The sequence below is a fragment of the Phacochoerus africanus genome, chromosome 16 (genome assembly GCF_016906955.1).
Source record: "Phacochoerus africanus isolate WHEZ1 chromosome 16, ROS_Pafr_v1, whole genome shotgun sequence".
Classification (NCBI taxonomy): Eukaryota; Metazoa; Chordata; class Mammalia; order Artiodactyla; family Suidae; genus Phacochoerus; species Phacochoerus africanus.
Genome location: NC_062559.1, coordinates 31,454,316 through 31,467,226, shown reverse-complemented (window position 1 = coordinate 31,467,226; position 12,911 = coordinate 31,454,316). Strand labels below are relative to the sequence as shown.

Here is a 12,911-nt window from a genome sequence, read left to right as displayed (position 1 = left end):
CAAAGATGACCCAAATGTCTCTGAGCAATTGTTTATTTAAAATCAATCCTAAAATGTTATCCAGAATACTGAAAGTAAAAATGTCATGTGATGCCTGCAGTTAGAATGCAAACTGCCAAAAATTTCTGCTTATGAGTTTTAAATCATCCTGATCTCTTGGAATTGTTTTTTGTTCCCCCATCTCTTATGTTTACCATAGCAGTCTCCACTGCTACTGAAAGAATGTTGATATAGGCAAGTTTTTCTTTTTCATAGGAATTCATATTGAAAGATGATTCTTTACTCTTTTAAAGATGATTATAAATGCATATAAACACTAAGGTACTTTCAGAGTAGAAATGTGTTTTGGCTAGCCATCTTGCGGTATGCCATTATTATTATGACTCCTTTAAAAAAGGTGTACATTTTTTTCCAGTGATGTTTTCATGAGCTGCAGTTCTAATATATCCAGTTTTCTAATGTCTTTCTAATAGCTACCGAGTGTTTCATATTCCATTGGGTTACTTGTTTGGGTTGTGTTGAATGAATACAGTGTGGGTGGTGAAGTAGATGGAGGCCTAGGCTTAGGTGACAAGAGCCTTAGCTTCTGCAGTTTCTGCTACTGGTCTGTGGTTTTAGTCAAGTCTTTGAAATCCTGGTTTTCAGTTACCTGTCTCCAAGATGTGAAAGCTCAGCTAAACAATTTCTGACATTTTGTCCAGCTTTAGAATTCTTCAGTGTATTAGTACTAACTGCTCAGGTGATCAGAATTTTACAAGAGTTTAGAGCTCCATCAGGTGTTGGTGAAGTCTGCAATGAAATCTAAGTCAAGGATGGTGGGAACATGTAGCAATCAAAACAGTGTACATTCTGTGATAATTCTGTTTAAATACAAATCCAGATTATAAAAAGATTATATTGTAGTTTCCCTTTTAAGTTCTGATAAATAGATGACCTCTTTACAGGTAAAAAATAATTCATGATGGTGCCAGAGGTTTCCTTTCCTTTACTCATTGTTCTCCTTTACCAGAGCTTTACTCATTGCCATCTAATGGTTCCTTTGATGGCAGAGAGACAGTATGACACACTGGAATTCACTCTGGCCTGGAAGCCAGGAGACCTTGAACCAAGTATTGATGACTCTAGGCGTCCTTTTTCTCATGTGTTAAAATGAGAAGGTCCAATTAGACAATTTTAAGAGTGCTTTTAGTCCTAATCATTCATGATTCCAGGATTCTGAACTATGTTCATTAGAAATCTTTAAAAATTATAAACTATAGAATTAAATATAAACTAAATAAGCTTACAAGTATTATATATTATATATATAAAATAAACTGATAAGCTAATTTTTCAAAAGAAAAATTACATGAAAAAATTAGGCAAACTTTGTGTAGCTTTTGGCATCAAAGGGGAAAATAGTTGATAGTTTTGTTTTTTGAGAATTTCGCATGGACACAGCCTAAGTCATACTATACTAATTTCCATTTGAAAAATTTCATTTGTCATTATTTTATGAGTTGCCATTAAAAAAAGAAAGCTCTATTATTTAGGATATCAGGTGAAATTTTTTCAAACTGTGTTTTGTAATAATACAGTATTTATGGAATTTTTTTTCCTTTGGTCCTTTTTTCAAAATGAACTTTATAATCAAATTGCCTGAGATGGAATGTACATTTGGGCTGACTGTAATTACTTGAAAAATTTAAAAACAAAAGGGAGATTGTTGTGAGTGAGTGTATCTCCAAATGTAAAAAGTCTGCTTGACAAACTGTGCCAGATCCTGCTATGGGAAGACAAATCAATGTTGTTAGGAGATGTGCTAGGGCATTCAGTTTGTTTACTTTGGTTTCTATGTCTGCCTGCCTTCTCAGAAAACTTGCTTGGAGCCAGACTGTAGCAGCCCTCTCTCTGTCTTTTCATAATTGATCAGGGGATGACTGCCTTCCCTGAGGGTTAAGACGTGGCAACTTTTTCTGTTTGCTCAGCATCTCAATGCAGTAGTTCAAACATTGTTCACACCAGCTGGCAGTGTAATGCCATATGCACATCTTGTCAAAGCAACTGTTGTCATGGATACTAGAAACTCTCTTAAAAACCAGATCATTGATTCCAATCAAAACTGTACTTTTTTTTATCAGCTTAGAATCTTAATTATTATAAAAGAATATTGATCTAAGATATTTTCCCCATCATGAAAAATTCACTTTGTATTCTAAAACAATGAATAACAAAGTAGGGCAATGATTTATATTAGTTTTATGGGTTGAAAAATTTCATCATTAATGTTTATTGAACTCAGTTGTTGAGAAAAACAATGAGTTTGTAAAATAGAGGCTCTCAAAAAGTTGTTTTTATATAGTTTGTACTGCTATCTTTAAAACATCTCAATATGTATTTTTCATGACATTAGTTTTCATATGATAAGTTTATGTAGTCCACTCACCAAACTGTCCCTCCTCCAATAAATGAAAGGCTTTCATTAATTTCTTATGTTAAGTTTTATTTTCCTCAGTGGGAAAGAAAACATAAAAATAAATGAAAACATCTTCTATTTTGATTGGTATTCTGTCACACATAGAAACAAACCTGATTGGTTGAGTGGTAATTTCTTTGTTCTCTGATTTTGCTAAGAATGCAAATGAAAACCACTCAATTTTATTTGGCATAAAACTGCACTTTATTTTGTCAAAGGAGAGGTTTCCCCTTGAATTGTAAGTACAAAAAAAAGTGTTTTTAATCTTTAGTGAAAATCCTTATTAATTCACTTTCAAGATAATCTGATGTTGATTTGTCAAATTTAATTACAGCTTCCGGTAACACTTGAAGTCTACTGCTTTTGCTTTAAAATTGTAATATGAAAATGCAAATCGAATGATAATTTAAAAGGGAGTGGGCATTTTAGTTGAACACTCAAAGACAAGTTCCTTGTGAAAATGAGGTTATTGATGCAGTTTATGATTTTTTTCTTCTTTGAGTACTTTAAACAAATTAACTTTATTTTCTGCTAGATTACATGCATCTCCATTATTTTAAGTAAAGTTGCATATATCTGTTATGTGAATTTTTTTTCACATTAGAAGAATTAAAGTATTTAATGATTTTCTCTAGAAAGGAGAATGGGGGAGTGGGATTCTCATACATTGAAGCCTATTACTGTTAACCAAGAAATGGCTGATAATCATTTTACCTTTCAACAAAATGTTTAGATATTGCTCACTTTTCACATTCTAGGCTCTCCAAGCAGCAAGACAACTTCTCTTACAGCAGCAAACAAGTGGATTGAAATCTCCTAAGAGCAGTGATAAACAGAGACCATTACAGGTTAGTAAAGTACTCCCATCTTTGGGGTCTTACTTTAAAAAATGTTCATAATGGTAACAGATATGAAGACCCAGTTGTGTGTATATAAATATATAGAAAATTGTTACATTTGCATATGCAAGTAATTTTTAATTCAAAAAGATAACTCATTTTATCTTCTCGAAAGAGGAAAAAAATGATATTCTATTAGCATAGATTGCAAAAGTTTACAGTGTCACTTATTGGAAAAATTATGTAGGAACAACATTTGGTATACATAGGCATTAAGAGTTTTGTGTAGAACTCCCTTGTGGGATTTTAACGGAATTTAATTCACAAACAGGTTAAAATGTAAAATTTCTTCTTTAAAAGCAAAATCATAGTAAAATTGTAGAGAACAAAGCATTCTTAGACAACACTTTTGTAATTGTATTCAAGTGAGAAATGCAGAAAAGCTCCAAGGTTGCCAAAAACAAAACAAAACTGAGTTTGCCAAAGAGTTATTGCTGTTGCTACAGTTATGAAAACACATTCTGGAGTTTGTTGTCTTACTCACTCTGTTTGTCCTGTGAAACTGATAATATGTATGTCTTTTAAAGTAACTTTTTGTTAATATAATATAACCATTGTTTTATATAATCTTAACCAAAATATGTAGGACATCAGGGGGAAAAAAACATTTTTAGAGTGTATTTTTTAAATGTTTGGAAGGTAGAATCTGGAGTCGCATAAACATCATTCAAAATAGTTATCAGTTGTATTGAAAGATAAGCAATGCTTTTTTTCTAAATCATGTGTTATATATATGTCTAATAAGGCAAGCTTAGGTGTTTTTTTTTAAGTATACATCTTTCTTATTGCTTTATTTTAACAAAACAATCTTGAAGAAAAAAATTTTATGGCCTAGCTGTCTTTTTATTTTCAGGTGTACTCTCATATACTAGTAAGTCAGTCTTACAGGATGACATGAAGCTTAGTTTTGTAACAGAATTGTTGGCTACTGATCTACACAATCCAGCAGCTACTTACTACATAAAACTGGATTAAATGCATTGTCCCTAGACAGATTTGAGATGAGAATATACATTCTTGCAAACAATTCATTTGTGAGGGGTGGATGGGAAGCAGGGGATCTTGGGGAGAGGGATTGTGAAGTACAGTGTCTGCCATGGGTTGCAAATGAAAGTTATATGAATCCGCCTGAGTTTAAGATTCATTTTAAGCTTTTTCTCTTTTAAAATAAATATCACATACTTTTGTTTTAACTAATCAGTTATTCCATAGTGAAAACTTTCCTTGCTATAATATCCCTCCCCAAGTAATAACAGTGATTGGAGTATTTCCATTGAGTTATCTGATTCCATGAGAGCCTCTCCATACAATTAATATGACAGAGAAAAATTTACATAGAAGTCACAGAAGATAGCAAGTGAAAGATTTATCCTCACTCTGGCTTCAGACTGGGAATTTTGCTCTCTTGTTGGTATAGCAAAGGAGATTTAGATGCTGGTAGTATAAGCCCAAGTAGGAAAGAGTTTATTGTTTCAGATATCTGAAAAACACTGTATGTTGTCCTAATTTTTTAAATCATTTCTCTTGACAAACCAGGCAAAATAGTTAGTTGACCCTTCTCCAAAGCTAAGTCCTGTAGAAGTTTCTTTATGGCTGGTTACCAGGGTATCTCTGGAAAGAATGGCTAGGCTTTAGGTTTTCAACTTTCCTTTTTTTGTTGTTGTTGCATTGGAAGGCAAAATGTGATACTTTAACTAAAATACACATAATTTTTCTTGGAAATATTAATGACTCTAAAATAAGAAAATATTGCTGACATACCAAATGTTGCATAACTAAAATTTCGAGAATGCCTCAATTTTGTTGTTTTATCACCAAAGAGTGATTATTAGTATTATAAATACCTTTTAACAACTCTAGTTGCCAACAATTACTACAAACTTTCATTTTTTTGTCTCATATTTAGTGTTTTGTGATTCATGTTATTATGAATATATATCCATTGTACAGATTATAAAACTATAGCATTTTATTATTATTTTGTAGTTTTAATTGGATCTCACATCAAAATGTCATAGGAAGAAAAAGTAGATTTTTATGAAAAAGAATTTAAAAGTAATGAATGAAGATTTATTTGTTCACCAAAATATACACTGCAGTTAATGTGAGTTTACAATTTTAGTATTTCATAATACTTGATAAACTTAGCAACTAAAAACATGCCGGGATTGTATTAAAAACCTAATAAAAATCGAATAGCATTTTATACTAGTTTACACATGTTGTCAAAAGGGGATATTAGTTAATGCCTATCTTTGCATCTGCAAATACTATTTAGCATGAGTTGCACTATTTGTCACTTTCGTTAAAGAAAAGGGTAGGATATTTTTGTTAAAAAAATTGACCATGAAAGTAACACTTTAAAACTTTTATGATTCTCTCTCACTGCCCAATTCTTTTTTTACCTAAGAGTTTAACCAACCTTTCACAATAGAGCTGATGTAGATTATCTTTTAGAATTAAAAAAGATAATTGAAAATGTTTCAAAAATTGTACTTGTAGTAATTGAGAGTGGTAGCTTATAGTTTCTCAGGCATAGCATATTTTTAGAAGACCTAAAAAGATATTATGTGGTTTTCATTTTAATATACAGTTTTGATGGAGAACAGTTTTATAACATTTGAAAGAAAATACAGATTTAAAAAAAATTCTGTTTTAATGGCTCAAGTCACAAGAACAATATCCGGTTGCTTTGTTACATTCACCCGAGTTTCTTTTAAATGTTTAAAAGTGGTGGCCAGATTTGAAGTGTGACATGGTAGAGAAAATATTTCTAGCAGACTAGTATTTATCTACTATTACTTTTTTATTTACATTTTTTCACGGTTTTGTGCTACAGAAGGCACAGATATTAGCATATCTACTGCAAAATGGAAAGAAAAAAATCACATCTGACAAGCTTGAGTACCAATTGTAGTAGTGATTTCACTTTCATGTATAGATATCTGAATATATGTATTTGAAATATGTTTATATGTTCTATTCATTACATGAAAAACTAACTGAATAGGTCCAATCAAGTAGGTACATTGATTAATGACATATTGATGAATAATATATAAAGATTGTGATGCAAATGGGATCTGATATTACCTAAGCATTACCAGATGTTTCTTTTTTACATTCTTCCTATATATCGCAGAAAACATAACCTAATAATAGCTGAAGACAGCCTCTCATTTTAATTTGTTTTATTTATCTGTGTCTACTGCTACTGCCTAGACTTGATGTACTTATAGTGTTCCACAGTGAGAAAAGTTAGCCAAAGAGAGTAGGTAATACTTTCAGTTTTATGAAACTCATTTCCAGATTTTTAAGAAGAATTAATTCACGTGCACACACATACACAAACACATTTGCATATACACACGTGCACTTTCATAATCTATAACTTAAAATTTTTTGTGAAATACATTATCAATTTTCTAGCCTATAACAAATCTACTTAATTTAGTTTAGGTATGAAAATTGGTCGCATTATTGTTCTTGTTACATTTACAGCCATGAGACAGACTTGTGGTTCTTCAACAGCTGTGCAGAGCAGAGACGTAAATTTAAGGTAAATGCCATTGCTTTGATATCTTAGATGAATATTAGTATATAGCCTTGTAATCACTTCCTTCATTGAGGTTAATATATAAAGTTCTCTTTTTCCAATAGATAATTTAATTTTTTTTATAATTTTGTGTTAAATAGTTCGAGAATGGAATAGTGAAAAAGAAAAGTGAGTTATTCTGACTCTGCCACAAGCTAGTTTTATAAGTTTGAGGAATTCATTCAACACCTTTAAATTAAAGATATTGGACTATCTGATGGACAAAATATAATCTTCTGTGGTTAAACATTTCACTCTTTTTAAACTAAGTGATAGGCATCGTAATATTTCAAGAGTAGCTTGTGTCTTGTTGGATATTAGCTTTGCATTAAGAGTTAAGTTTGTTTATTTTGTTGTTGTTGTTGTTTTCAGTTATAGAGCAAGTACTTTATGAACATACTATAGCCAAAAATAATACTTTGGAATCAAAGTATCAATTCTCATATGTATGAAAATCATAGTGAAAGTATCATTTTATATAACATGTAAGGAAGCTTTGTAGTTCCTTGAGATAATTTAATAAATTGCTTTTAGGAAAAAAATTAAGCTACATAAAGAATTATTTTACTTCATATATTTGCTTCATAATCTACATTAAAATATGTTGGGATATAATATAATTTAACAAATCCTCTACTTTACTCCAAAATGTTAAAATTAGCACTTGTCAACAAAACAAAACAAAAATCTCCAGTAAACTAATCAGGATTTATAAAATGTAATATTTTATAAATATTTCCAGGGCAAACATCAAAAATAAAGTGTAAAATATGTAAATAATAAAATATTTTTCTAAGGAAAAATACTAACTCTGTGGGTTATAGAATTGGACAGTGATAAATATGTTTTAGGAAATTATAAAAGTCCATACATGCAGTGGTAAAGAATTAAATTGAATATTTCCTTTTCAACATTAATTTCTAATTTCTAGCCTATAAGAATTAGAGAGAAGCTAAAGCACATTTTATTCCAAATACTGAAAACAACATAAGCAGGAAGTCTGCAATATGGGTTTGAGTACTACTACTCAAACTACTGTGATGCAGAAAACTTAAAAAGAAACTTTAAAAGGTGTCTTTTGCTATTCATAGTTTCTGTGTATCAAAAGATAAGCAGTAAATCTAATGTATTGGTTTTATATCATAAATTTTAAAAAAGTTTAAATAAAAAACTACTAACAAGGACACACTCTGCCTTGTGTGGCCCTGATTTTCCCATTCCAATAAAGAACTTTTAATAGGCATCATGGAAAAGACAGTTTTGTAAGAATGTAACAAAATAAAATCATCCCTAAAATATTATAATGTTGCCACCTGTGGCCAGCTGCACAAGGCTGACACTGTGGAGGAGAGTCTAGGACACCCAGTCCATCATCATTATGTGTGCTTATGGGGAAAATGATCTACTCATGGCATGCAATAGAAAGAACATGTGTTTTGGGGTCTGAAGCCTACTTTTACCGTCAATTAGAGTAACGATCTCTTGAAATCCTTTTCCTTGTCTCTAAAATGGAAATAAGAACACTCACCTTGCAGGATCACTGTCAGGACCAAAAAGTATACATGCAAAGTAACCAGTATAAATCCTTGCACTTCTAATGAATTAATAGATCATTTCCGTTATAATCAGCTCCAAGGAATTTATACCTAATCCAAGGTTATAAGAAATATTCTAGAACATGGTTCCCTTTACTTGGCCATAATTATCAAAATTCACTATTCGCTATGATATGAAGTATGCCTAACTTATAAGAAAGCAGCAATGAGTGTTTCAGGTACCCCTGGAGTACACCCCCCTGCTGTATCCTGCAACATGTGGATGTCACACTTGCCACACGTAAACTTAGGCTTTAATGTTGTTCTCCCCTACTAGACTGTGAGCTCTTTGACAGCAGAGTTCACGAATGTCCTACTCACATCTGGTACCTAACACAATGCTTAGTCAATAAAAGAGCTCAAAAAATGCCTGCTGAAACAAAGAATGAGGAGGAGAATTGCTGCCTGGAGAGTGGAAGGAAGTTGAAGGTGGGGGAAACTTCATTCATTCAGTGAAATCTGAGTATTTATCATGTATAATATCCTCTGAGACTTAGGATTTGGTTGAGGATACAGTAAGACTTGCACATAAATGTCAGGGCACAATGGATGTGCTGTAGGAATCAGAAAGGCAGAAAGTGTTATAAGTATTTTATTTTATTGAAATATAGTTGACTTACCTCATTAGTTTTAGGTATGCTACATAGTAATCTGATATTTTATAGATTACACAGCAAAGTTATTCTAAAATATTGACTGCACTCCTTGTCATGTGCATTGAATCTTTATAATTTATTTTATAACTGGTAGTTTGTACCTCTTAATCTTCACCTATCTGGCCCCATATTCCACTCCTCTCCCATTTGGTAAGAAGTAGTTTGTTCTCTGTATCTGTGAGTTTGCTTCTGTTTTGTTATATTTGTTTGTTTGTTTGTATTTTTAGATTCCACTATAAGTAGAAACATAGTTACTTCACTAAGCATAATACCCTCATGTTGTCACCAATGGCATACTTAATTATTTTTATGGCTATATATCTCACACATGTATATGATATATGCATGTTTGATATATATATACATATCATATGTATACACACATATATATGTATATATGTACATATCTATGATGTGTGTGTATATATATGTGTGTGTGTTTATATGTATACACACACACACATATATATGCATATACACATTTTGCATCTTGTTAATCCTTCACCTATTAATGGACACTTAGATTGTTTCCATAGCTTGGCTATTAAAATAATGCTATTATGAATTGGCATATATCCTTTTGAATTCATGTTTTCATTGTTTGGGATTAAATAACCAGGGATGGAATTTCTGGATTAAATAGTAGTTCAATTTTCAGTTTTTTGAGAAACCTCCATACTGTTTTCCATAGTGGCTCTACCAGTTTACTTTCCCACTGACAGTGTATGAGAGTTTCCTTTTCTCCGTATCCTCACCAACATTTGTTATTTCTTGTCTTTTTGATGGTAGCCATTCTGACAAGTGTAAGATGATATCTTGTTTTGGTTTTGATTTGCGTTTCCCTGATTATTAGTGATACTAGGGCTATGATCCATTTTAAAAGGAAATTATTAATTCAGTCTCAAATGAGTAGGGAAGGCTTTGTAGAGAGGCAGCATCTATATTAAGCTTAAGGAAAGGGAATTTGGTAGAGAAAGTAAAGGACAGCTTTTGACGGAGAAATTTTCAAAAGATGTCATCAAAGATGTAGAGGTAGGAAGTTGTGAGGTCTAAGTAGTTTGTTTGACCAGCCTAGAGATGCCACACAAGGAATGGACTGGAGGGCTAGAAAAGTACACGATCAGCTATATAGAGTCTGAAATGTCAAGCTAATGAGTCTGTACTTTGTGATTTAGGTAGCAGAGGTTGTTAAAGGTTTCTTTGTTTTTGTTTTGTTTTGTTTTTAATGAGAAATGGCACAATCAAAGCAGTGCTTAGTGGCTGTCTAGTCAACAGAGGATGCTTTGGGGGAAGGGAGTTGTGGGAGATCTGGAATAAGGTAATCTTCAAGAAATCATTTAGGCTGGCATGGCATGGATTGAGCTTTAGAAATGTCGAATTTGAGGGGATGGCAAGAAAGTAAATTGAAATAGCAAGCTCTTAGAAAATTAAAGGTTTAACAGAGAGGTCAGAACTAGAGACCAAAATTTGTGAAATAATCCAGAAGTGATAGATGAATCCATGGAAGTGGAGGAGATTTCTGGAAAAAAAAAAAAAAAAAAAAAAGATAATCTACAAAGAGGAGCTCACTAGCATCCACAGTTTTTAGAGTGAGGAGGAAAAGAAGGGAAAAGAAGACTCAAATAAGCATGTATCTTATTGAGGAAGATCCAGGAAAGGGAGAGTTTTTAAAACATGGAGTTTTGGAGTTCTCTTGTGGCACAGCAAGTTAAGGATTCGGCGTTGTCACTGCAGCAGCTTGGGTGGCTGCCGTGGTGTGGATTTGAGCCCTGGCTGGGGAAGTTCTGCATGCTGAGGGTGCAGCCAAAAAAAAATGATGAGTTTGTCACCACATCAAACAATGGCTATGAGGGTGAGCATTTTCATACAGGCAGTGTTGAACTGCAACATGGATATTTTCTAATCCCCCTCTTTTTTTTAATCCTGTGCCAGTAACTCTTAACCTGTAGTACTAACATGATGATCATTAATAAATGGAAAAAAATCTTACTTTAACATAAATTTTGAATAGAAAGTAGATAATATACTTTTATTCCTCTGATGTCTCCAATCACATAAGTAAATGTATATTGCATATATAATACTGAGTCTCCATAGATTAAATCTGGGAGAAAACTGCTTTCCTGGAGGTCACATTTTCTCTTTTCTTAGCTACCCAAGTACTTGTCTCTCTGTAATCCATTAGGATTTTAAGTATATATTCCCTTGACTTCTCTACCTTAACTAAAGTTAGAGAGAGAGAGAAATAGAACATTAATATTGTTAAGGGAGCTCTCCATAGGATTTAAGACTTAGGCTGTGAATTTTACCTTAAGAGGTTTGGAGGTGTTGTACAAGCTAAATTGAATGACAGAGTGAAGAATAGTGTCAGTACATGATTAAAGACAAAAAGTGAAATTATCTTGAAATTCACTTACATTTAAGATTCATTGTGTTCTCTCTGTGGATTCTCTTCACATCTATCATCCCGCAGTCCACATTTCTACTGATTTTTCTTAAAATTTCTCTTCTATCATCACCTTTTTTTCGCTATAGTTTTTCTTCCTCTGTCATTCTTTTCTTTTTTCTCACCATGTAATCCTGTCCATTTTAATCTCAGTCCCTTCGTTTCTCATATTGAGAAAAGTGACTTTAAATGTCTGCAGTTATTTAATTCTGTCTTATACCTAAAAGTTATCCTAAGATGTAATTTTACTAACAAAATAGTGAAACTATGTGACTTTTACAGTCCAGTAACCTATATTTAGTTCTTTTCTTACTCCAAGAACAGCTTCCTTTATGCTATTTTAAGTTGTAGTTTTAGTATGAAAACAGCTCTCTACTCTTAAATAGCTCATCTGCTTAGGAGGACCTGGGACCACTGAAGCATTTCATTTAGCAGTAGAAATTTCCTGTTACCAATGACATTTATAGATAACCCCTTCAAAGTCACCATCAGAATGGTGTCATCCCTCCTTAGATTTTTTTTTTTTTTTTTTGCGATATTTCACAGAGAACTCATTAAGGAATTCAAACCAAAATTGCTTGGGATGCTTGGGATGGTTGTATTAAGTGGCCAGGTTTTTGTTTTGTTTTGTTTTGTTTTTGTCTTTTTAGGGTTGTACCCACAGCATATGGAAGTTCCCGGGCTAGGGGTCAAGTTGGAGCTGCAGCTGCAGTTCTTGGCCACAGCCACAGCAATGCCCAGATCCCAGCCTCATCTTTAACCTATACCACAGGTCGTGGCAACACAGGATCCTTAACCCACTGAACAAGGCCAGAGATCTAATGTGTGTCCTCATGGATACTAGTCGGATTTGTTGCTGCTGAGACATGGTGGGAACTCCCAAATGGCCAGTTTTTTAAAGCAGATCTTAGGATGTGCTGCTTATGATTATTTTAGTAACAGTGAATTTGGAAACACGGCATTTGGAATGATCAAACAAAAGTGTAATGAATTGTTCATTCAAAAATATTTAAGTCACCCTACCTTAATATGAAAATTGTATAAGCTCATTATAAGGGTTTAACATGATTTTTAAGTTAAATTATGGTTGGGCATTAAGTTACTTTTCCCAGAGGCACTTAATAAATGTTAATAAATTGCTATCGTATAGTAGATTTTTTAAGATGAAAATTATGTTCTTTGATTAGATGAGGATGAAACCACTCATGAAAACTAATTATAGTTAGTAGACCCTTGACATTCACAAGGTATGCAACCTGAGATCT

The 12,911-nt window shown here is 32.6% G+C and overlaps 1 protein-coding gene across 1 annotated transcript in view; it reads left to right on the top strand.

The window, feature by feature from the left end:
- Positions 1-12,911, top strand: part of FOXP2 (forkhead box P2) — a 545,958-nt gene that overhangs the window by 387,299 nt on the left and 145,748 nt on the right. The window contains exon 5 of the mRNA XM_047762905.1: positions 3,214-3,303. Coding sequence (XP_047618861.1) covers positions 3,214-3,303 — 90 coding nt within the window. The remainder of the gene's footprint in view (positions 1-3,213; positions 3,304-12,911) is intronic.